Source organism: Phycodurus eques, chromosome 10 (assembly GCF_024500275.1).
Source record: "Phycodurus eques isolate BA_2022a chromosome 10, UOR_Pequ_1.1, whole genome shotgun sequence".
NCBI classification, from domain to species: Eukaryota; Metazoa; Chordata; class Actinopteri; order Syngnathiformes; family Syngnathidae; genus Phycodurus; species Phycodurus eques.
Window position 1 is genome coordinate 1151033 of NC_084534.1, and position 25617 is coordinate 1176649.

Here is a 25617-nt window from a genome sequence, read left to right on the forward strand (position 1 = left end):
AACCTCAGTGGGTGGGCACAAGGCGGGACTAGACTGATCCACCTCCAACCAGTTGCTTGTTCCTGCCCTTCGATGAGTTAATCACAGACATTTTAAGAAAGGCCATGGGTTTAACTGTAATTACTTAGATCCGGACCAAGGCATGATGTTAACACATGAGTTCAAAGATATCCTGGAAAAGCAGCTTCTGGAATTCAGGCATCTAAAACCTTCTGGTGGATAGGAGGTTTCTGTGACCGTTTGGATATCCTACTAACAAGGGAAGTGCATGGACAGAGTCAGAAAAAAAATATTTTCTTAGGCCAACCTTGACCTTGCTGCATATACAGCATTTGAGGTTAAACAACCAAAATCTTGGAGTTGCACGCCGTTGTGTGGTATCAAGTCGGAATGTTGATTGGATGTAGAGTCCTGGCATTGTACTTGGAGAAAGTCAGTACCTCTGGGCTTGGAAGGGTTTACAAAAGTATTTAAGTGTTTAAGTGGTTTCCTCATGTAATAATTTGCTCCGTTGCCTCAATCACCAGTAGGCAATCTACACAAGAACTCATTCAAACTCTGCAAATCGAAGGCATAATGAGGACATGTGCATTCATGGGTTTCACAGCTATTTTTATTCATATTATCTGCATTCATACTTACCATACGTCACGTTCTCTATAACGTTTTGGTCTTGATTTGGGCCTGGGTTCAGAATCAGAATCATCTTTATTTGCCAAGTATGTCCAAAACACACAAAAACACACAAAAAAAACACACAAGGAATTTGTCTCCGGTAGTGTTGAATTGAGGCATTGTACAAGATTTGGGACAAGGTTTAGGGATGGATCTAGTTCTAGAGTGTGAGAAAGGGTTGACCCCTTGCTGGGTGTGTCCAGTGCTTACCTATGGGCAGAGCTGTTTAGATGGCGACACTTGGGAGCCAGGCACTGAGGAGTAGGGGCTGAGAGGACTGGTGAAGCTTACTGAGCTGAGGGGACTGGCTGGACTAGTTTGTTCTAAAGGAATATGAGGCACCAGTGGCCACTGCAGAAGAAGAGAGTGTGAAAGGTGATACTGAGACACTTGCATTTGTCATAACTCATATAATTGTATTTTTGATTATACATCTGTGCTTTGCTTTATCAGCTTTATCACAAACCTTTCTAATCAGTCTCTTATCGGAAGGTGGCTACATTTTAGATACTTTGAGTTCTAAACTTTCTAGAGGTTTCGTTCCGAGCCCAAACACACACATAATCAATGCAAGGGGTGAATTTTATAGAAAATGTAATAATGAAAAGGGGTTTCTCCAGACTAAAACACAGACAAACACAAAACAAACAAGATATCTACGAACATTGGCGAAGGAAGGGATTTGTGACGCGAGATGAGCAGAATGGGCATGTAGTGAATGCATATCGCTGAGGACTCCTGGTCTCGTTAATATAAACCCAAATATGCACTAATCCGTACTTTTAGTAGACCGCAATGTTGGACTTACATGTCTGGAACACGTTTTAGGCAGGCGAGGCAGGCGAGTCAGGCTCCCGAGTATTCGGCTGGCCCGGGAGCAGGTGGATTCGACGGAAGGGAGGGAGGAAAAAGAGAAGACCAACGAGTTCTCATGCAGGACGTCTCTCGGGTGACGTTCGGAGCGGGAGCGTTGTGTCCGCCTCCGTTCCCTCAGACTGAGTTCGGGCCCCCAAGCAGGGTGGCTCGGAGCGCTTGCAGGAAGCGCTGCAGCCGGGGATTGTCCGCTGTGTCCTTTCCACCTCGGGCGAGGTGAGCGTCCTGCCTGGCGCGGTCGTCGACGAGTTGGTCACGGTGACCAAAGGAATTTTGAGGTCAACTTTGGGGGTGCGTATTATACATGGGTGCGCATTATATGGTAAATTACGATATTTGAGTAAGAGTAAGAAAGTTCTCAATGAAAAAACTACTCAAGTAAAGCGTAATTTGTGATTAACTTCTGATTTTTTTTTTTTTTTAACTCAGAGTATGAACATCAAATTAAAAAAAATCATACATTGGAGTCGACACACACCTGCCACCATTAAAATTTTTAAGTGCCCAAAAACCAACAACACATGCATTGGGCCCAACTTTGAATTTTTTTAAATACTATTTTATTTTATTTGTTTAATTAGAGCATGGCACATCAAATACAATAATAAAAATAATAATATATGGGAGTCGAGACAGACCTGCCACCATTAAAATGTAGTTATTCTGCCCAAAAACCAACAACACATACATTGGGCCCTACAGAAACATTATTTGCTATATTCACTGAAATGGCTTGATGAAGAATGCTGTTTGCTGAACTGACTTAGTGACTGTGTGTGCTTGTGTGACACCATATGATTTTTCCACATCAAGCAAATACAACAATAGAAACATCTGCAATTTACCGCAAGGTATTTTCTCAAGCTAGAAGTGGGCTGAAATATCCAAGTTTGGGGAGTCACAATCGAAGACCTGCATGACAAAGCTGTCGCTTTTTGGTCAGTAAACACACACTCTTATGGCTGTTCCCTCCCCCAAAATGAGTCATTTGATTGGCTCGCAAAGGCTATGTGTACGGTCACTTGTGTCGTCCGATTGGTGAATTGAAGTCAAATGACACTAGTGATCCCGTTTGATTGGCGCAACAGGTAATGGCCTATGCGGAAGTCGAAGATGGAGTCTAAAAATACATGCGCACATGCATGACTGCATAAATAAAAGTAGTGAACGGCATGTCGATCATTGACCGTGATATGTCAGTATATTCTCTTGAAAATATCAAAAGGTGAATGTAAATGTACAACACATATGGCTTTGAAGACAGATCAGTGTTAGTTACAGAAGTTTATTGAGGACCATTAACGTCACCTGACGGCAGGCTGTAACCATACCTGACTACACATTTCTTCCTTTTAATTTCACACAACTGCCTATGCAATCAATTATAATGGATTTGAGAAACCAATCAATGAATATGATAGCAAGCAGATAATCAAATATACAAATTGTCCTATTTATTAAAAATAGTTGTCACAGTTGAAAAGGGAATAATCAGTATACTCTATGTGTATGTGCACCAAACTTGAAATTGCCAGCAGTCTGTGGTAATTTAATTCTGTTGAGCTCACATCTGAACTCATGATAGTCATAGCATGAACAAATCTAATTGTCATCTTTGCTCTCGTCAATGTTTTGCTTGAAAAATACAACAACTAAAACAACAAATAGAACATAACTTGCTTGGTGTCATGTGCTATTGTAAACATGTAAAAAATGGTGTGGAGAATACATTCTGGTTTCAATGATTAAATTAACAGTGACTGAAAAGACAACAATGGTACAGAGTGCCTCCATTGAGCGGCCTGCAGGGAGAAATGCAAACCATAGAAGACTGTGGTAATGAAACCCAACCTTGAAATTCATGCAAAATATCTTGGCCCTGTTGTCCATTCTAGAAATTCTCTAAACAATACATCAACTCTGGGTTTGGGTTTGCGTTACTTGGAGGTCCTGCTTCTGCGATTTATTTAAATGTGATGAACACTACTGTTATTTCCTCTCACAAAGATCCAATGGATTAGTTTGGCTGCAAAAGACGGTAAATTTAATGTCCTAAGATAAAATGAATATAAAACATTTTAAAAAAGGCAAATCTATCACAATGTGCTATGGAATTTCATATAGCAGATTCTAACAGTGAATAGTAAACATAATACAATGTGTTGCTGTAGCTCAACTCTTACCATGAAATAAATAATAAGTTGTAATGTGTCAGTGTGGTGAATGCATTGACTGTAGTTTCAAATAAGGAAAAAAAATAGAAAAGTACACCTCTCGAGAATGTTTTTATATGTTGGCTTTTAACAAGGGGTTGATAGTATCTTCTCCAGTCTTTGCTCAACTGTCTGTCACACTTGTTAAACTGTCCAGTCTGCTGAAATGTGCTCTCAGACCATGCTGGAGCCACTCTGCAAAAACTGGGAAGAAAGAAATAATGGATGTGATTGAGTGCCGAAAGCACAACGTATTAGAAATGTGAGACGAAGACTATTGTGTATTGAGAGCTACTGTGAAAACATTCTTACAGCATTGAGGAAAGGGATGTTTACCACTGACAGCACAAATCCCAGGGCCATTGGAAAGAAAGACCTATGAATAGAAAGTCACTGCACTGATACAATATAAGGTTGGTCCTTAAACACTTTATTCCATTAATGAGGTGCAAACATTTGATCATTAAAAGTGTTAATTACCGTAATTTGTTCATGTTTGAAGCTGACCTGAATAAAAGGATGAAGCCGTAACCCTCCAGCAGCATACCAATAACTGGCCACCGGCACAGCACCAGGGACACACCTCCCAGGAAGAAGAACGAGCCTCGGAACTTATGTCTTTGGAAAAAGAAGTGAGATGTCCTCCTGAAGCCAATGATGAATGTTAAACCTGTCAAAAACAAAATCTGCCGGGAGAAAATAAAAGATGAAAACCAACTGTGGACTGAAGCCATATTAAAAGACATTTTGCAGTTGTTATCCGTAAGTGATGTTTTAAATGACAGAAGGTATTAAATAAAACCCTACTTACATTCCCAAAGGCCAGCAAGACAGAATCAAAGTACAGCAACACACCAAAGAGCAGAAAAAATAAACCAAATCCCACCAGACCAATTCCTACCTCTGGAAGACAAATGCACAGATAAATTACGAACATTAAAGCATTAGCCAGTTTATTCAAGGATCACATTCTTTACAATGTGGTAAAAGTGGTAGTTCATGATCACATAAACATACACATTTTGAAGATGAACAAAAAAAATGACTTGAAGTAGCACTCATGGAAGACGATTATATAAAGTGACCATCACTGACCCTGCGACTGGCTGGCAACCAGTTCAGGGTGTACCCCGCCTCCTGCCCGATGAGAGCTGGGATAGGCTCCAGCACGCCCGCGACCCCAGTGAGGAGAAGCGGCTCACAAAATGGATGGATGGATGGACCATCACCGAAGGAGAAAACACCACCCCCTCCTCCAGTATTCTCCCGGAAGGATTTAAAGCCCATTCAAATTTTGACCCATGTGGCTCCAACAACTGCAACAACACTTTGTCTCAGGGGAATGCAAAAGTTTCCCCATGGCTGTTTGTTTCAGCAAACCAAATGGTATTACTGACTTTGCTTGTGAGCCTCGAGTGGTGAATACAGGGGGCGCCGCCTACGTGAGCTTCATGTCAGTTCTGTATTTAATTAGGTGGTGGTCTAAAAAAAAATGTTAAGCACTATCAATTTGTTCATGGGAAAGCATGACTGGTTAGCACGTCTGCCTCACAGTTCTGAGGCCCCGGGTTCAAATCCAGCCTCGCGTGTGTGGAGTTCGCATTTTCTCCCCGTGCCTGTGTGGGTTTTCTCCGGGTACTCCGGTTTCCTCCCACATCCCAAAAACATGCATGGTAGGTTAATTGAAGACTCTAAATTTCCCATAGGTGTAAATGTGAGCCTGAATGCTTGTTTGTTTCTATGTGCCCTGCGATTGGGTGGCGACCAGTTCAGGGTGTACCCCTCCTCTCGCCCGAAGATAGCTGGGATAGGCTCCATCACGCCCGCGACCCTAGTGAGGATAAGAGGTTCGTAAAATGGATGGATGGATGAATTTGTTCATGCATTTTCTATACCATTTGTTCTCGATAGGGTCGCAGGTAAGCTAGAGCCTACCCAAACAGACATTAGGCTGGACTGGTCATCAGTCTCAGTGCATATACAGGACAAAACACGTGTAAATTCTTTCTAATATAGCAATTTTATTATGCTGCCTTGTTTTTATATGGGTAAATACCTCCCATGCCAAAAAAGCCATGCTTCAAGTCCTATTTTCAAAATGGTATTGATGTTTTTAAATTTTAGGCCATAATGATAAAGACAACCAAGTGCTAAATACATACATACATTTCATAGCAGTCCAATGCAAATGTGATCTAAACCACACAATTTCTTAGACATGTATGGGAAAACTCATAAACACTGATAACCTTTATTTATGAACAATTTTATTCAATAACAAAACAAAATCAGCAGTGAACTTAAAAGCAGTGTTGTTCGTGTTAAGACTTTCTACCATTATACTTTGAACAACTGACAAAGTAATTGTACAATTTAGCTATGCAAACTAGAAATAAATAGATTACAGATTTTCTTTTCTTAGAAACAGTTATTACCTTCGGAATGATTAACAACTGCAATTAATGCTAATACTCATCCATCCGTCCGTCCGTCCATCCATCCATCCATCCATCCATCCGTCCATTGTCCTCTGCTTATCCAGGGTCAGGCTGCGGGGGCAGCAGCTTTAGCAGGGAAGCCCAGACTTCCCTCTCTCCAGCTACTTCCTCCAGCTCTCCTGGGAGAATTCTTAGGCCTTCCCAGGCCAGCCGGGAGACATAGTTTCTCCAGCGTGTCCTGTGTCAGGGCCTACTCATGGTGGGACATGCCCAGAATCCCTCACCAGGTAGGTGTCCAGGAGGGATCCTTACCAGACCCCAATATACTTGAACTCATCCAATTTGAGCAGGATCTCATTCCTGACCCGGAGAGAGCACTTCACGATTTTACGACTGAGGACCAAGGACTCTGATTTTTAGACACTGATTATCATTCCAACTGCTTCACACTTGACTGCGAACTGCTGCAGCGAGAGTTCAAGATCTCAGCTTGATAGCGCCAATAGAACCACCATCTGCAAAAAAAAACAAAAAAAAAAACCCACAAAAAACAAGGATGCAATATTGAGGCCAACAAACCGGAACCTTTCAACGCCTAGGCTATGCCTAGAAATTTTGTCCAACTCTCACTGGAAACAAATCTGACTTAACTGCGGGCAATGCAGACCAGACTCTGACACCGGTCATACAGGGACCGAACAACCTGTATCAGGTGGACCATTACCCTATACTCCCAGAGCACCCTCCATAGGGCCCCCCCAAGGGACACGGTCAAATGCCTTCTCCATATCATCCAAAAAGCATGTGCAGACTGGTTTGGCAAATTCTTATGCACCCTCCAAACCCTGCTGAGGGTTTAGCGTTGGTCCACTGTTACACGGCCAGGACGAAAACCCACACTGCTCCTATTGAATATGAGATTCTTGAATCTTGATGGGTTCTCCGCTCCAGCATCCCTGAACAGACCTTAACAGGATGGCTGAGAAGCTGCATCCCCTTTAGTACAAACACACCGCACACACAGCACCACCCCGGTCTGTCAATCCTGAGGCACTGTCCATGATGTCCTCGTGATGTTGCAGAGACGTGTCAACAAGGACAGCCCCACAACATCCAGAGCCTTTAGGAACTCTGGGTGGAAGTCATCCACTCCCGAGGCCCTGCCACCGAGAAGCTTTTCAACCACCTTGGTGACTTAAACACCAGAGATAAGAGAGTACGCCTCAGCGTCCTCAGACTCTGCATTATATAGAGTGTTAATGGTGCATTGCTTCCACCACTTGAAATGCCAGATGTTGGACGACAATTTCTTAAATGTTGTCCAGAAGTCATTCCCCATGGCCTCACAAAACTCTTCCCAGTTTTTGCCTCAGCGACCACCAAAGCTGCTTTCCGCTTGGCCTATTGGTACCCATCAGCTGCCTCCAGAGTCCCACAGGCCAAAAAGGCTCAGTAGGACTCTTTCTTCAGCTTGATAGCATCCGTTACCTCTGGTGTTCACAGACGGGTTCAGGGACTGGCACCACAACAGGAATGTCCCCCTTACGGCCACTGCTCCGGGCGGCCACATCAACAATGGAAGCATGGAACATGACCCACTCGGACTCATTGTCCCAGATCATCAGATCAACACAGTTGACAGCTCCATGCCTCTCTCATACACTCATAGAGTATCAGTAAAAGTCATAGATTTTCAAAAGGAAATTCAGTGGGACATGTCTTTACTTATATTGATCAAAAAATATGAAAATTGGTAACCCCTTCTGTTTTGACATTTCAGATGCTATTTACTATGAATGTTGACTGTACAAGTGGATGGCCTTTTTGTAGCTGTGTTGATTTCCTAGGCCTGAGCAGCGACCGCTGCAAGGGACCTATTGTGATCATAGGAATTACTGTATTCATTATTATTATTATTACTAATAATAGTATTACTAAGTAGTGTTTATGCAATATTGTACACAATTATTTAATCTATACATATTGACAGACATAATTAGTTTTAAATGTCTTGCATGACATAAATATATATATATGGCGGGGGGCAGAGTGAATTGGTTCGAAGGCAGATTCAGAAAGACTTTTGGAGAGTCCATTATGTATTAGAGGGCCTACACGAGAATCCCTCATCCAGAGGCACAAATAAAGCAAAGCACAGATGTATCAACAAAAATACAATTATATGACTTATTACAAATGCAAGTGTCTCAGTATCACCTTTCACACTCTCTTCTTCTGCAGTGGCCACTGGTGCCACTGGTGCCTCATATTCCTTCAGAAAAAAATAGTCCAGCCAGTCCCCTCAAGCCCAGAGCTACTGACTTTCTCCAAGTACAATGCCAGGACTCTACATCCAATCAACATTCAGACTTGATACCACACAACGGCGTGCAACGCCAAGATTTTGGTTGTTTAACCTCAAATGCTGTGTCTGCAGCACGGTCAAGGTTGGCCTCAGACAATATTTATTTCCTGACCCTGTCCATGCACCTCCCTTGTTAGTAGGCTATCCAAACGGTCACAGAAACCTCCTACCCACCAGAAGTTTTTGGATGCCTGAATTCCAGAAGCTGCTTTTCCAGGATATCTTGTAACGCACGTATTAGCATCATGCCTTGGTCCGGATCTAAGTAATTACAGTTAAACCCATGGCTTTTCTTAAAATGTCTGTGATTAACTCATGCAAGGGCAGGAACAAGCAACTGGTTGGAGGTGGATCAGTCTAGTCCCGCCAAGTGCCCGCCCACTGAGGTTAGTGGGTGAGAATAACACATAGAATTATTGCCATGATGCACTAGTTGAGGACCATGAAATAATCCATCCATTTTCCATACCGCTTTATCCTCACAAGGGTCGCGGGCGTGCTGGAGCCCATCCCAGCTATCATCGGGCAGGAGGCGGGGTACACCCTGAACTGGTCGCCAGACAATCGCAGGGCACAAACAAACAAACAACCAGTCGCACTCACATTCACGCCTACGGGCAATTTAGAGTCTTCAATCAGCCTACCATGCGGCACGCCCATGAAATCATAAATAAACATTGACCTAATTAAATATTAAAACAATTAATGAAAATAAATATTGGAATCATTAAATACATACGGACATGCACAAACAGTGACATACAAAAATAAATGAAATAAATGTTGAAATAATTCAATACTTCATAACACTGTTTTTTTTTTTTTTTTTAAATTTAGTTGTGTATATTTTTAATTTTGGTGCTCTTGTTCTGAACTTTGACCAAACTTTACATATTTGTGTTAAGCTTCATACTTTGAACAGCTGACAAAGTCATTCTGTAACTTACCTGTGTAAACTAGAAATACAGTGTGTATAAGACAGCCAATCCTTTCGAACACAGGTGTGTCAAACTGGTTTTTGTCGCGGGCCATATTGTCGTCACGCTTTCCCCCAGAGGGCCGTTGACTGTGAAACCATATCAATGTCTGTATATCCAAAAATGTAATTGGCATCTTCAGAAAACATGTTACAAATCATGACATTTCATTTGGGACACATAACAGCCAAGACATTTTGGTACTGAAAGTATGAAAAACATAAATTTGGGGAACATATTTTTTTTGTTTTCTTAGAAACTGCCATTTGAGTGACAACTGGCAATAATTCAAATGCTCATATGAGTAAAATGAATTGATTTTCAAAATGAAATTCTGAGGCCAAAAGTATGTTTGCGTTCAGAAGCAAGCCGCGAGTCTGCCCGTTCCACACACAATTGAATTGGCGATTTGTTCTAATTCTGAACATTATAATGAAAAAGAAAGAAGAAGAAAAAAAAACAAAACTGGGGGAATACTTACTCTGAAACTCAGTAACGGCAACCATGGTAATCCTTTTTGTCGTTCCTCTTCCAATTTTGTCGGCTTTGCTTTACTATGACTGAGTGCTTCCTTTTTCTCGTCTGACCTTTGACTGCTGATTGTGTCAGTATGCGAGATGAAGATTAACTAGAAGCACGCAGCGTCTCCCTCGCAGCGTATGGCGGCTGTCGCTATTTTTGTCCGGGCTCGGTGGTTCGTTTCATCTTTTGTCGACTGATCGCATGTTTCTGACCTCGAATAGCTATAATAGCCAGTTTGTGTATCTGAGCGTTCGACTCGTCATCTTAAACATGACATGAAAAGACCTTTAGTTTAGCTCTTTATTCAGACATACAGCAAGACTGACGAGCATCATCATCATTATCGTCGTGATCAGTGATCTTAATGATGACAAGCAGGTTTCACCTCAGCAGTGTCAAGAGTTTCTGGGCAGTGAAAATACCTAAAATGGCAAGTGGGTTACGGATTAAATTATGTACTGTATATTCATTCCAAACAAGACATATTTTAGCATACAAAATACTGTGTTGAGTTCCAAAGCATGTGGGGGGGGGGGGGGGGGGAGAAAAAAAAAAAAAAAAAGACATTATTTGAATACATTCAATTTATTGCAAGGTTTTCTGAAAGCAAAGCATATCGTCTCTTTTTGATCATTTGCATAGTTTCAGCAGTTTGTAGAGTTTTCCCCTCAAAGTAGTAGTTCATTTTGTACATGACATAGAAAGACAACTGAAGCGGCAAATACCATATAAACCAGCCAATTATTATTTAACAATTGGGCCAAAATACAAACTCTTTATTTTCACCCGTGAGTGCGACAAATGCTACCAGCGTTGAAAACCGCTCGCTGGCTGCTATCATCTTCACGCGTCAGATTCCATTTGTTGAAAAATATTCTCTGTGCAATCCAAAATTAAAACAAAGCTTTCATTGACGAAAAGTGTAAAAATGACATCTTGTTCATGTCTTTTCATGCATCTAAAAAATAGAAGTACTGCCACTTTTTGAGCATATTCCCTTTCTTTAAAAAAAAAAAAAAAAAAGAAAAATAGAAAAAGAAAAAAAAAAAATAGACAATCGAATAAATCTTTGTTTTGTTTTTGCTATAGTGAGGAGCATTTTCTAACATTTACTTGAAATCCGGTTTCACAAAGACAGGCCACATGGACATCGAGGCGCAAGAAAAGGAAAATGTTATGCGTGGCGATACACAAGACGAAAAAAAAAAAAAAAAAGGCGCATGTTTCAAAGTTTCAACTTGATTTTATCATTGTTTTATCCTGCTTAATAAAGGTAGTTTGGAGTCGAGTCATATTGAGTAGTAGTAACATTTGATGTTTTGTGTCAATATTAACAAATACTAACGTGATTGAGCCTTCGCACGGCTGCGAAGCATCCACGCATCTGCAATTAAGTAGCAGCTTGACACACAAACACAAACAACAACAACACGTTGAATTCAACATTGCATTTGAAATGTGTGTATGTCTTTAAAACAATAATAATAATAAAAGAATTTCTGGAATTTGTTTGTTTTGGTTGGTCCTCTTAAAGCTATAAACTGACAAGAAATAACGTCCATGTTGAATAGAAATAAACTCCTGAAATGTACAGCGAAAGATTATTTATAAGTAGTTCTAGTTATATTTGACCAGATATGTGTTTGTTTTTTTTCGGACCTGTATTGATTCCGTTAAATCCGAGGAATAAATTGAATTATGCCGGCCATTTTGGAGGTTTTTGAATATTAACTCGCGGCATGGATATTATCATGAATGTCACCATACAAATAAAAAATAAAAAAGTATCAAATGCTCACCCATTTTCGACATATTGCACTACATGTTTGAATGAAAGATAACCATTATTTTATGAGACAGTATTTCGTAGCGACTGTATTTCCTCCAAGCTAACCCCGCCCCCCAGACAATTTTTGAGTTCCACCTCTAAGGTCACTTCTATTTTCACTGAACTTGTGTCGCCTGCTACTATTAAACACATATCAAACATTCTAAACGTACAGTAGACGTGTAGACAATCAGTGGGTTCATTTCTTGAGCAATATTAAACGTACGTAATATATGTTTGAATAAATATGTGGATGAGCTGCACATGATGGCCAGGTGAGTTTTTGTCTTGATCTCATCCTTTTTGCCTTGTTATGATTTGGCTTCTGGAAATGACAACCATTGACAAAGGCTTGCTTTTTGGACAGAGTTGTGGTCGAAAGTTCGTGTATCTGGAACACATAACTGTTTCATTTCCGCGCACGTTTTTTCCCCAAATATTTTTGGTCGAAACAGAAATGCAAACGTGTTTAATTTTTTTTTTTTTTTTTTTTTTTTTTTAGTGCAATTACTGTGTATATACAGTATGAGCAGCCCAATCCTATTATCCAAGCCAACGCTACAGGTAAACATGTTGCCCAGAAAAAAAATTCATGTTCACTGTCTTTGGGTCTCTTGAAAGGCTTTATATAAATGGCATTTTTATTTGTTTTAATTTTTTTCTTAATTCGGTTTAAACTGTTAGGATGGGATTGGATCAGGTATTTTATTTTTCAGACTGAATAAAAGGCTTTTTTGTCCAGTCAGTAGTCAATGTTCCCATGACTGCCATCGCGGTTCAAAACCCAACCTCATTGGGAACTCATTGGGTCTGAAAGCACTGGTGTGTTCTCACTGAAGGTGCCACGTGTCAGTGAGCTCTTTAAAACCCAGAACAGGTTGTTATTATTACCTTGCTTTAAATGAAAATGGAATCCAAGAATCTTACTTTCATTCACAGTCCATCAGTAATCTCTACTTTGTCCTGAGCTAAATGATGTTGCCGTTTTACATATTTTGAAGCACGAGATATATTACACTTGAGCGCTCTGGTAGGAAACATACAGTCGATACTGGCCACTGGGTTGCAGGGTTACAGCGCAGGATGAATTGAATGTTGCGGAGTTGCTCGTTTAGTCTGTGTCGCTTTCTTCCAAGTGGAGGCGCTCTGTTTCCTCGCTGGGATGCCGACAACTCGCCTTGATTTCGTTGGATCAAGGTGCTTTAAAAAGTTCATGTCACTTTTTTGTTTGAGGTAAATCAGCATTGTCAGTTTCACACAGTAAGTCCTCAAAAAGATGCTCCATCAAACTTGACAGCAGACAGGGCTTGAGCTGTAGGAAGCAAGAGGTTAAAAGAAAAAAAACTTTTTTTTTTATTCATGAAAAGGAATCCATTTTCAGATGACCTCTGTGTCCATCGGTACTAGGGTTTGGCATCATTTGAATTTGAACGATTCCAGTTCCGAGTTTGGCTGCTCGTTTCCGATTCCGTTTGGGAACGATTCTCGATTCCGATTCGTATAGGTGGCAGGGTCAAAAGAGTTTGCATGTTTTAAATAAGGGGTGTCCATCCATTTTTTTTTTTTTTTTTTTTTTTTTAGCAGCTCACAGCATAGAGTCAAATGAACATTTGACACAGCTCAGGTCATGGGCCTGATTGGTACTGCAGTATTTGCTTTCGCCACTGGATGGCAAAACAGGAGAAGAGAAGAAGTCTGTTCTCGTCTCTCACGTCCTTGTTTTCAACCAATCACACATCATTCAGTGGTGCCGCTGGCCATAATCTTATGACTGTTTTTTTTTGTTTTGTTTGTTTCCCTTGAAGGTCTTTTTGCAGATACTTTACCGAGCCCCGTCTACTGCTGCGAAGCCCACCCACACAAAAAAAAAAGAAAAAGAAAATGCTTGGCGGTACACAAATGCAAATCGCACTGCTGCACTCAAATCCAGTGCACTTTTAGCACTTTCACCTGCACGTTACTTACAGCATGTGCACCCCCTGTTTATTGTGTTAAATAAATTGAAGATGTAAATTTGGTGCTGAATTGCATCCTTCAATTTGTTTCGATTATTTTTTTGGGGCCTTTGAAGAAAAGGTTTGGACATCCAGGGTTTAAATGAAGAAGCTAACCAGTTCTTTGTGTAGTAAATCCTATTCACGTTTTCGTTGATTTTTTTTTAATTCTATCGACGTTTTTGCTTTTTTTACGAATTTAACTACGACTTTTTCACAGGGTTATTCTTAGCCGGTATTAATATAAAAACGATGAACTTCAATGTCTATGGATGGATTTTCGTTTCATCGGAGTTGAGCGTAGGTTGCACTTTCACAAAAGAGCTTTGTTTTTGAAAACCTCGGGAAAATAATTTACACATGAGTGTCTAATAAATGTTTTAATATTGCTTCGTTTGTGCATGCATTGTTCCAAATGTGTATTTAACGTCAGGCACCTTGTCGGGCAGCTAAGGGGTCATGGGAAAGAGGTTTTGTTCGTTTGCAGCAGTTACTGTTATTCTTGTTTTTATTGGATGATTATTTTCTGCTACAAAAATGCAAAAGAATATGTTTCGTGAGGTTTTTTTTAAATTATTATTATTTTTTTTTTTACAAAAGACAAGGGGCCACGCTTGGAAAAAAAACAACAACAACCTTTTTTTTCAAATATCTGTCTTAATTGAATTGAGCTGCTCAGGTAGGTGTGTTGGTTATTTATGATCGAATGGCAAAATGTCAATCGTGTGCAACAATAAAGAGGATCCTATCAAAGAAGACACAGGCTTTTATAATGCAAGCGCAAAGCATTGAAATCAAATCCACAGGCAGCTCCGCGCTTGTCTATACTGCTAGGTTTTCATTGAACACAAAAGAAAGTGAAAGTGGAAAAGCGCATGATCTTAATCCATTTTTTTTTTTTTTTTTAGTGTTCCACTTCTTCGCTTCCGGTAAGAAAGCGAGTCAAGCTGTGAGACGGAATAAGGGAGACCAAAGGTCGGTTGTGGTGAACCGTCACTTACCTGGTCCTAGTCAGGCATTCATAATGAGGAGGTGGGGAAGTCAGCAGAGGAAGGGGGAGGGTGCAGGCTGGTTGGGGATGTGGGGGGTTCTGGGGCACACTGGGCTGGAGTGAAATGAAGGTAGGCATAAAAAGAAAGACAACGCAACCCAAAAAACACATCAGCAAATCAAAAGGCCGGATCATTTTGAGCGGAGCAACTCCCTTATTGTGACACGCCGTTCCAACAACTGTTACTCGATATTTCTTTTTATGCGATGCCGACTTGTATACAAATTAAACTTTAGGAAGCTTGTTTTACGGGTCTAATATTTGAAAAAAAAACAAACATAGCGTTATCTCTGCACAGACAGCTAGTCTTAAATTCTTCCGGAAACAGAAATCTCAGACGTTTTTTTGTTTTTTTTCATCTTTGGCCTTAGCAATATGTTTATGGAGAGCAGTCATTAGGATCGGTGAAGCGGGAAGAGTGTCCTCACCCGAGAGGAGGCGGCTGCGACGAGAGGCTTCGGCAGCCAGCGCGCAGGAGATCTCAATGCGCTTCTGCTGCTCCTGCAATTGCTGCTGGGAATTGACTGAGGCTCCGCCCTCGACGGGGCCGTCCAGGACAGGAACCACATTTTGCAGACTGCCATACGGTGAGCAAAGTGAGAACAAAAAAGAAGGCCTGAAACGTCTACATGTTTGCGTGTGTCAGAATGTTACTGTACAATAACCAACACAATGGAAACATTTTATTCTCCTATGTTTACTGTGATACAGCATCATGAATGAATAAAGCTTACGCCATGCTATTTTCATTCTATGATCGTCAATACCTACCTGGTAGGGCTGCGCGATGTATCGTTTGGTCACGTCTTGATGTAACATTGACACACTTTACCGCTTGCGAGCAGGCAAACGTAACGTTATGTAGCTAGCTAGCGCTAGCACTAAAGTGCGCATAAATATGCCAGCGTTCTGTCGAGTCACGCCCTAAAGATTCAGTCAACATTGTTTTGCGTGTGGCGAATAAAGGTTGACAATGCGCCGCACTGGTCCCACTAAAAGGAGTTTTGTCGTTCTTGACAAAATATGTCTAATCTGGGAAATAGCAAATAGCTTCATGTCTGGCTGGGCACGTAACTGCTCAATACGACACGGCTAACTCCGTATTGTTCTGTGCTCTGTCAAGCATGGTTTATTTTCTGCTGAAGCTATTATAAACTGTCCCAAAAATACATAAGAGGGAAAAAGAAAAATGTCTGCTGGTTTTCACATTTCATGAGCATGTTATCCTATATTTTTTCACATTGCAATATACAGTATATCGCAGGGTTACTAAAAATGGCCCCAATATCATGCAGCCCTTACTACCTGCTTCAAATGTAATTGCACAACAGAAAGCAGTTTTTTTTTTCATGGCAAGCAGTTTTTTGTTGTTGTGCTAATTTTCAATGAATTTTTAAATTCTGTATGTTACAAACATACTTGGATTTGGCAATTAAGGTCTTGATCCGCTCGAGTTTCTTCTGCTTTTCCTTCTGCTCCTCGGGGCTCAGAGGGGTGTTATCTTCCATATCCAAGTAGCGCTCTGGGATAACAACCTTGTCAGGAGCCATTAGCTAGGAGATACAATATAATACATCATAAAAAGTACTGTACTGTAATTGCACAATTTCTATTTTTAAAAATGCATTTCCTTTAATGCATGCAAGGCAGACATATGCACTGTACATCAGAGAGAACGTACAAATTGTTTAATGTCTATTTTTAATTTACTAATTGTATGATGAACTAAAAGTCAAACAGAAAGAGCGGTTTAAAAATATATATTGTTTTATAATTAGAATTATGTTCATTATTGAGGTCGTCATTTCAGAGGTGTACAATTGCAATAACTAATAATAATGATAATAATATTGAGAAGTGTTTTTCACGGTAATAAAAAAGACCATATGAAATGTAAAAAAAATAATATATTCAATTATTAAAAAGGAAATAGGTGGCATTACCTCTTTGTTAATGTCAAGGTCATAGTGTTCTGGTTCAATCTGTAACCGTCTCAAACGGGCGATTTCCTCACGAGGTGACTCCAGTCCCTGTCCTCTGACTGCTGCCTCTAAATCCTTGATGTCAATCTCATGAGCCGTTTGCCGCCGTCGAATCTGAACACATTGTTGTTTGTACAGCTGCTGAAATAAGTATTTCATACGTCACCATTTTTCTCACTAAATATACTTCCAAAAGTGCCATTGGCCTCAAAATATCACCAGAAGTTGGGAACAACCCAAGTAATCCATACATACAAAGAAAGCAGAACAAATGAATTCAGAAATTTGGTCGTGTGTAAAAATGTGAAATGACACAGGGAAAAAGTATTGAACACGTGAAGAAAGGGAGGTGCAAAAAGGCATGGAAAACCAAGACAACACCTAAAATCTATCAATAATCGAACAGCAATCCAGCCCCTCGTCAGTGCAAATGAATATCAGCTGGTTCAGTCCTAATTGACGGCCTTCAAAAAGGTCTCATTGCCAAGGTGTGAGTCAAGACACATCTCATGAAGGGTAAGATCAAAACATAACGATGGCATTGGTCACAGACACAAATCTAAGCTGCTGAGCATTCCAGTGAGCACGGTTGGCGCCATAATACGAAAGTGTACAGCCAATCATACCACCATAAATTTGCCTCGATCAGGTTTTCCTCGCAAGATTTTTGACAGAGGAGTGCAAAGAATAATCAGAAGAGTTGTCCAATTGCCGAGGATCAACTGTGGAGAGCTTCTAAAAGACCTGGAATAAGCAGGTAATGTTGGCACAAGGAAAAGAGTGAGTAATGTACTTGTACTCCGCCGCCATGGCCTGTATGCCTGCTTACTATAACCCCATTGCTAAAAAAAAAAAAAAAAAAAAACTACCAAAGCTTGTTTAAAGTTTGCTGAACAACATTTGGACAAGCCAGTTAAAATACTGGGGGAATATAGTCTGATCGGATGAGAGCAAAATTTAACTGTTTGGATGCCACAATGCACATTACGTTTGGAGGAGAAATGGCACTGCACGTCACCCTGAAAACACCATACCAACAGTGAACTTCGGAGATGGGAACATGATGGTGTGGGGCTGATTTTCAGCAAATGGTACTGGTAAACCTCACATTATTGAAGGAAGGATGAATGGGCAAATGTACAGACATTCTTGACAAAAATCTGCTGCCATCGACAAGGATGATGAAAATGAAATGAGCGTGGACATTTCAGCAGGATAATGATCCAAAACATACTCCCAAGGAAACTCAACAATTGATTTCAAAGAAAAAAAATAAAGCTGTTGGAATGTCCCAGCCAATCACCTGACTTGAATCCAATCAAAAATCTATGGGGAAAAAAATGAAACTCAAGGGCCACAAAAGAAGCCCACAAAACCTTCAAGATTTGAAGACTGCTTGTGTGGCAGAATGGGCCAAAATCACACCAGATCAACACATGCGACTAGTTTCTCCGTACAGGAGGCATTTTGAAGCTCTCATTGCAAACAAAGGCTTTTGTACAAAGTATTAAATAAACACTAGATGGCATGTTAAATACTTTTCCCCTGTGTAATTTCACATTATTACACAGAACTTAATTTCTGATCTTATTTGTTCTACGTTCTTTGTATGTATGGATTACTTGGGTTGTTCCCAAGGTCTGGTGAATTTTTCACATCAATAGCACCTTTTAAAATATATTGAATGAGAAAAATGGTGACGTGTTAAATACTTATTTCAGCCACTGTATAATTGCTCATCTTATTGTTTTTAGTTTGAGTTAACAACCCACTAAAAGATTCAAACAATGTTCCGCATTTCACATTCATCCATCCATCCATCCATTCATTTTCTGAGCCGCTTCTCCTCACTAGGGTGGCGGGCGTGCTGGAAGCCTATCCCAGCTGTCATCGGGCATTTCACATTCAAACAGCAGTATATTGTCGTTTGGAAGGCATAGTCACCGTCTAGCTCCTGGACATTTATAGTTCATGGCAGCCTCTGACATACTGACATACATTGGTACCTGTTGACAGTTATTTTGGACTGTTTGTGGAACAAACCGCTGCAGTAGTCTCAATTTTGAAATGTGTGTTCTCCAAACTGCCCCTCCTTGAGCCGTCACCTTATAGTGGTGGAGGGGTTTGTGTCTCCCAATGATCCGAGGAGCTAAGTTGTCTGAGGCATTATGCCCCTGGCAGGGTCACCCGTGGCAAACAGGTCCTAGGTGAGGGACCAGACAAAGACAAATGAACCCTTATGATGATTGACATAGGCTCACCACCTGTGGGAGGGGCCAAAGGGGTCAGGTGCAGTGTGAGCTGGGCAGTGGTCGAAGGCAGGGACCTTGGCAATCTGATCCCCAGCTACAGAAGCTGGCTCTAAGGACGTGGAACGTCACCTCTCTGGCAGTGAAGGAGCCCGAGAAGTTCCGATTAGATATATTCGGCCTCACCTCCACACACAGCTTGATACCAATTCTCTTGAGAGGGGTTGGACTCTCTTCCACTCTGGAGCGCAGAGTAGGTGTGGGTATACATATTGCCCCCCGGCTCAGCGCCTGTACATTGGGGTTCACTACGGTGGACGAGAGGGTAGCCTCCCTCTGCCTTCGGGTGAGGGGACGGGTCCTGACTGTTGTTTGTGCCTGTGCACCAAACAGCAGTTCAGAGTACCCACCATTCTTGGAGTCCTTGGAGGGAGTGCTGGCGAGCGCTCTCGCTGTGGACTCCATTGTTCTGCTTGGGGACTTCAATGCTCACGTGGGCAATGACAGTGAGACCTGGAAAGGCGTGACTGGGAGGAACGGACCCCCGATCAGAACCCGAGCGGTGTTCTGTTATTGGACTTCTGCGCTCATCATGGATTGAGCATAATGAATACCATGTTCAAGCATAAGGGTGTCCAAACGTGCACTTGGCACCAAGAGACCCCAGGCTGCAGTTCGATGATCAACTTTGTGGTCGTGTCATCGGACTTACGGCCGCATGTCTTGGAGACTCAGATGAAGAGAGGACCGGAGCTGTCAACTGATCACCCCCTGGTGTTGTGTTGGCTCCGATGGTGGGGGAAGATGCCGGTCCGACCTGGCAGGCCCAAACGTATTGTGAGGGTCTGCTTGGAACGTCTGGCAGAATCCTCTGTCAGAAGGAGGTTCCCCCTCCCACCTCCACCTCCTCTGACCTCGACCTGGGATGTTGTCAGTTGGTGAAGAGAATACTTCGAAGACCTCCTCAATTCTACCGACACACCTTCCCATGAGGAAACAGAGTCTGGGGTCTATCTCTGGGCTTTTCTATCTCTGGGGTTGAGGTCACCGAGGTTGTTAAAAAGCTTCTCGGTGGCAAGGCCCCGGGGGTGGATGAGATTCGCTCGGACCTTCCTAAAGGCCCTGGATGTTGTTGGGCTGTCCTAGTTTACACGCCTCTGCAACATCGCGTGGACATTGGGGACAGTGCTTCTGGATTGGCTGACTGGGGTGGTGGTCCGCCTTTTTAAAAAGGGGGACCAGAGGGTGTGTTGCAACTACAGGGGGATCAGTGGAACAGAGGACAAGCTCTACACCCTCGGCAAGGTCCTCGAAGGTGCATGGGAGTTCCTCCAACCAGTCATGTGTTTTGTGGACTTGGAGAATGTGTTCGACCGTGTCCTTCAGGGAGTCCTCTGGGGGGTCCTTTGGGAGTATGGGTTACAGAACCCTCTGATCTGGGCTGTTCGGTCCCTGTACGACTAGTGTCAGAGTTTGGTCTGCATTGTTGGCAGTAAGTCCGATTTGTTTCCGGTGAGGGTTGGACTTTGCCAAGGCTGCCCTTTGTCACCGATTCTTTTCATAAAGTTTATAGACAGAATTTCTTGGCGCAGCCGACCTGAAGAGGGGGTGCGGTTTGGTGGCCGCAGTATTGTATCTCTGCTTTTTGCATATGATGTGGTTTTGTTGGCTTCATTTAGCCGTGATCTCCAGCTCTCACTGGAACACTTCGCAGCCGAGTGTGAAGCAGTTGAGATGAAAATCAGCACCTCCAAATCTGAGACCAATGGTCCTCAGTTGGAAAAGGGTGGAGTGCCCTCTCCAGTTCGGGGATGAGATTCTGCTCCAAGTGGAGGAGTTCAAGTATCTTGGGGTCTTGTTCACGAGTGAGGGAAGAATAGAACGGGAGATCGACAGGCGGATCGGTGCAGTATCTGCAGTGATGGTGTCCGGGCTCTCCCGTAGAGATAGGTTGAAAATCTTGGTCATCCGGGAGGGGCTCATGTAGAGCTTTGAGAGGAGCCAGATGAGGTGGCTCGGTCATCTGATTAGGATACCTCCTGGACGCCTCCCTGGTGAGGTGTTCCGGGCATATCCCACCGGGAGGAGACGACCCAGGACACGCTGGAGAGGCTATGTCTCCCGGCTGGCTGGGGAGAGGGAAGGCTGGGCTTCCCTGCTAAAGCTACTGCCACAAAGACCTGACCTCGGATAAGCGGAAGAAAATGTATGTATGGATGGATGGTCTTCTCCAGACTGCATGTTTTAGCTCCTTTCACTGAAGTTCAATACAATTCTGATCAGGGCTCTTTCGAATAGTCTTAATGTTTTGTTCTTAACCTTTCTTGGATATTTTTTGCTGTGTGTTTTGGGTTATTATCCTGTTGAAGGACTTCTGTCCTGCGGATGATATCAAGCTTTCACACATTGGGCAGCACATTTAGCTCTAGAATGCCTTGTAGCCTTGTAATGCCTTTCACTGGACCCTTCACAGATTAAAGATACCCTGTACCAGACAGTAGATAGAGCAATGCAGTCCAAGAACATAACTGAGCTTCCTCCACATTTCACAGTTGGTAGTGTTCTTCGTACACATGGGACATGCAAAATTGTTGTATATACCACTCTGTAGCTCGCTGGAGACTGCCCGCCTGAAAGATTAAGACTCCTTCTTTTGTCCCGTACAGAGGTGCTCTGGTTGCGACGGATCCTTTCGTTTTGTTCCTCCACACTCATCTTGGACCTAAGCTCAGATGGAAACACAGCACTCTTTGGACGCTCCTGTGTCAAAGAAGCGGAGTGAAAACACATATTGATGAGAGCTGCACTTGAATTTTGATGTCCCAAAGCTCACAATTATTTTTAGTGCCCAAATGCCACCACGAGTGGTGGAGTCAGAAATCATTCAGAGTATTAGACTATAAGAATTATTGAATATTGTTTTATTTTGAAGTACTGAGATTATATTAATTTTAGCATTATTACATGTGGAAAAAAAACCCTCAATTGTAAAAGGAAATGTAGAAACATTTGCGACATTTTCGGAAAATAAATGTTAAAAACTGCAATAATAACACTCTTATGTCCCTCCTAAGTTAGTGAAACAGTAAGGCCATTTATTTATAAACATTAAAGGAAGGGCGCACACTGTGCAGGACTGAAATAAACTAAGGTGTAAAAAGAGGGCAAACATTTAATTTAAGGCTAGCTAAAATAACTTTTATCCTTCATTGAACGAACTAACCGATGCCTGTTAATATGCAGTTTTCATACATCTACAGTATGCTGCTTTTGTGCACATTTAAGTACAACAGAAATTATCCAGCTTTGATGAAAATGTAAAAAAAGGTTCGGGATATTCGGCTTTTGGGTTAACTTTCAGGGGAATTTAATTTTAATCTGTTCTCTAACAACCAGCTGAATGGAAAAAATTCATAGGTTCTTTCTTTTCTCAACGATGACCACTTCTTTGCCTTTCTGTGACTCTTCCAGTCTGTGTGTATCTCTTTTGCAACCAGCTGATGACCGTCTGTGACACTCGAAGCTCAGCGGCCAAGTACTGAGACATTGAACAATTGGGCATGTGAATTCAATAATTTAGAGAAGGTCTTACACTATATTTTCATGTGTTAAGGTTATAGCTAATATAGTATAGGTTATATATAGGCTCCTTCTCTTTAGCGGTCAGGTACAACATACAGTAATCTTGTTCTCTAGCATTACTTCTCCAACCTATTTTGATGTTGATGGACAGTTATGACATTTTCTCATTTTAATTTTCAGTTGACCTGCAATTGGCTGTCGACCAGTCCAAGGTGTAACGCTCCCACCCCCCCAAAGTCAGCTGGGATAGAAACCAGCACACATAAACATATTGGTTCATACCCAACTGTATTGTTTCCAATTGAATCCATGGATTGATTTCCACACAACAGAATGTATTTGTGGCTTTAAGGAAAACATAGCTTTAATTGCTGATAGTGATGGTTGACCTACCCTAGTAATCCCATTAGGCATTCTCCCATTATGATGGGAAACTCTAGCAGACCAGCTCGGTGAGTCGTCAGCAGGTGACTTGGTTCTTGGAGGGACAATACCAACTGAAAGCAATATGAGATTTGGTCACAACCGTGGGAAAGGAGATTATGTGCTTCTCAAAACTAACCCTGATAATGATAGTCTCATGTTTGACAAAGCACATTTATTATGCATCGGGTTAGGACTTCTCTTTCATCTGGCATTAAAACATGTCAGAGGGCATGTTAGCAGTGACCCATGTCCCATGAGTTACTCTGTAGCAAGCTTTGGATAATAATCATCAGTTGAGTTAATAATTTAGGTTATCACATGAAAACCTCCATTGCACTTTTGTTGTTGTACCTTTATTCATGGCGGATTGCCTTTCTGGGCCTTGGTCTTGTGGAGCACCAATATTATTCTGTTCTCCGAACTTAATCTGTAAGAGAGAAGATTGATATACCGAAATGTACTTAAACATACACTATATTGCCAAATGTATTTGCTCACCTGCCTTGACTCACATATGATTTGATGTGATCTCCCATTCTACAACCCCAATTCCAATGAAGTTGGGACGTTGTGTTAAACATAAATAAAAACAGAATACAATGATTTGCGAATCATGTTCAACCTATATTTAATTGAAAACACTACAAAGACCAGATATTTAATGTTCAAACTGATAAACTTTATTGTTTTAGCAGATAATCATTAACTTGGAATTTTATGGCTGCAACATGTTCCAAAAAAGCTGGGACAGGGTCATGTTTACCACTGTGTTACATCACCTTTTCTTTTAACAACATTCAATAAACGTTTGGGAACTGAGGACACTCATTGTTGAAGCTTTGTAGGTGAAATTCTTTCCCATTCTTGCTTGATGTACAGCTTCAGCTGTTCAACAGTCCAGGGTATCTGTTGTCATATTTTACGCTTCATAATGCGCCACACGGCGGCACGGTGGCCGACTGGTTAGAGCGTCAGCCTCACAGTTCTGAGGTGCGGGGTTCAATCCCCGTCCCCGCCTGTGTGGAGTTTGCATGTTCTACCCGTGCCAGCGTGGGTTTTCTCCGGGCACTCCGGTTTCCTCCCACATCCCAAAAACATGCATTAATTGGAGACTCTAAATTGCCCGTAGGCATGACTGTGAGTGCGAATGGTTGTTTGTTTCTATGTGCCCTGTGATTGGCTGGCAACCAGTTCAGGGTGTACCCCGCCTCCTGCCCGATGACAGCTGGGATAGGCTCCAGCACACGCGCGACTCTAGTGAGGAGAAGCGGCTCAGAAAATGGATGGATGGAATGCGCCACACATTTTCAATGGGAGACAGGTCTGGACTGCAGGTAGGCCAGTCCAGTAGCAGCACTCTTTTACTAAGAAGCGTGGTTTGGCTTTGTCTTGTCCTAAGCAGGGGCGTCCATGAAAAAGACGTTGCTTGGATGGCAGCATATGTTTCTCCAAAACCTGTATGTACCTTGCAGCATTAATGGTGCCTTCACAGATGTGTAAGTTACCCATGCCATTGGCACTAATACAGCCACATACAATCACAGATGCTGGCTTTTGAACTTTGCGTCCATAACAGTCCGGATCGTTCTTTTCCTCTTTGGCCCGTAGGATATGACTTTCACAATTTCCTAAAACCATTTGAAATGTGCACTCGTCGGACCACAGAACACTTTTCCACTTTGTATCAGTCCATCTTAGATGAGCTCGGGCCCAGAGAAGCCATCTGCGTTTCTGGGTGTTGTTGATAAATGGCTTTTGCTTTGCATAGTAGAATTTCAAGTTGCACTTACGCCGAACTGTATTTACTGACATTGGTTTTCTGAAGTGTTTGATGTCGGTTTTTGATGCAGTGCCACTTGAGGTATTGAAGGTCACGGGCATTCAATGATGGTTTTCAGCCTTGTCGCTTACATGCAATGATTTCTCCAGATTCTCTGAACCTTATGATGATATTATGGATCGTAGATGATGAAATCCCTAAATTCCTTGCAATTGTACGTCGAGGAACATTGTCCTTAAACTGTTCGACTATTTTCTCACGCACTTGTTCACAAAGAAGTGAACCTCGTCCCATCTTTGCTTGTGAATGACTGAGCAATTCAGGGAAGCTCCTTTTATAGCCAATCATGGCACCCACCTGTTCCCAATTAGCCTGTTCACCTGTGGGATGTTCCAAACAGGTGTTTGATGAGCATTCCTCAACTTTCTCAGTCTTTTTTGCCAACTGTCCCAGCTTTTTGGAACGTGTTGCAACCATAACATTTTAGGTTAATGATTATTTGCTAAAAACAATAAAGTTCATCAGTTTGAACATTAAATATCTTTGTCTTTGTAGTGTATTCAATTCAATAGAGGTTGAACATGATTTGCAAATTATTGTATTCTGTTTTTATTTATGTTTAACACAATGTCCCAACTACATTGGAATTGGAGTTGTAAACC

At 41.8% G+C, this 25617-nt stretch overlaps 2 protein-coding genes across 15 annotated transcripts in view; both read right to left on the reverse strand.

The window, feature by feature from the left end:
- Nucleotides 1-3935: 3935 nt before the first annotated feature.
- On the reverse strand, nt 3936-10089 carry golt1a (golgi transport 1A). Its single transcript, XM_061686981.1, has 5 exons — nt 10023-10089; nt 4573-4664; nt 4269-4447; nt 4074-4137; nt 3936-3965 (listed from the first exon to the last, which is right to left on the reverse strand). Exons 1-5 carry the CDS (start codon nt 10045-10047, stop codon nt 3936-3938), a joined length of 390 nt encoding a protein of 129 aa, XP_061542965.1. The 5' UTR covers nt 10048-10089.
- A 1020-nt stretch (nt 10090-11109) lies between these two features.
- plekha6 (pleckstrin homology domain containing, family A member 6) overlaps nt 11110-25617 on the reverse strand; it is a 109215-nt gene continuing 94707 nt past the window's right edge. For 8 of the 14 annotated variants that reach the window (XM_061686973.1, XM_061686969.1, XM_061686967.1 and 5 more), the window contains 8 exons: nt 23527-23602; nt 23143-23246; nt 21769-21927; nt 16880-17032; nt 16356-16489; nt 15365-15513; nt 14887-14990; nt 11112-13203 (listed from right to left, as the gene is read on the reverse strand). In XM_061686973.1, coding sequence (XP_061542957.1) covers nt 14905-14990; nt 15365-15513; nt 16356-16489; nt 16880-17032; nt 21769-21927; nt 23143-23246; nt 23527-23602 — 861 coding nt within the window. In that variant the 3' untranslated portion in view covers nt 11112-13203; nt 14887-14904. Of the gene's footprint in view, nt 13204-14886; nt 14991-15364; nt 15514-16355; nt 16490-16879; nt 17033-21768; nt 21928-23142; nt 23247-23526; nt 23603-25617 lie in introns of all 14 variants that reach the window. The other 6 variants (XM_061686963.1, XM_061686971.1, XM_061686972.1 and 3 more) reach the window with 5 other exon arrangements.

Bases quoted from the DNA above. Each gene is read 5' to 3' on its own strand.
- golt1a (XM_061686981.1), bottom strand. From the start codon at position 10,047: ATGGTTGCCGTTACTGAGTTTCAGA. The intron at 4,448-4,572 runs GTAAGTAGGGTT...TTCTCCCGGCAG, and splicing joins TCTTGCTGGCCTTTGGGAAT to ATTTTGTTTTTGACAGGTTT. The intron at 3,966-4,073 runs GTAAGAATGTTT...CTTTCTTCCCAG, and splicing joins ACATCCCTTTCCTCAATGCT to TTTTTGCAGAGTGGCTCCAG.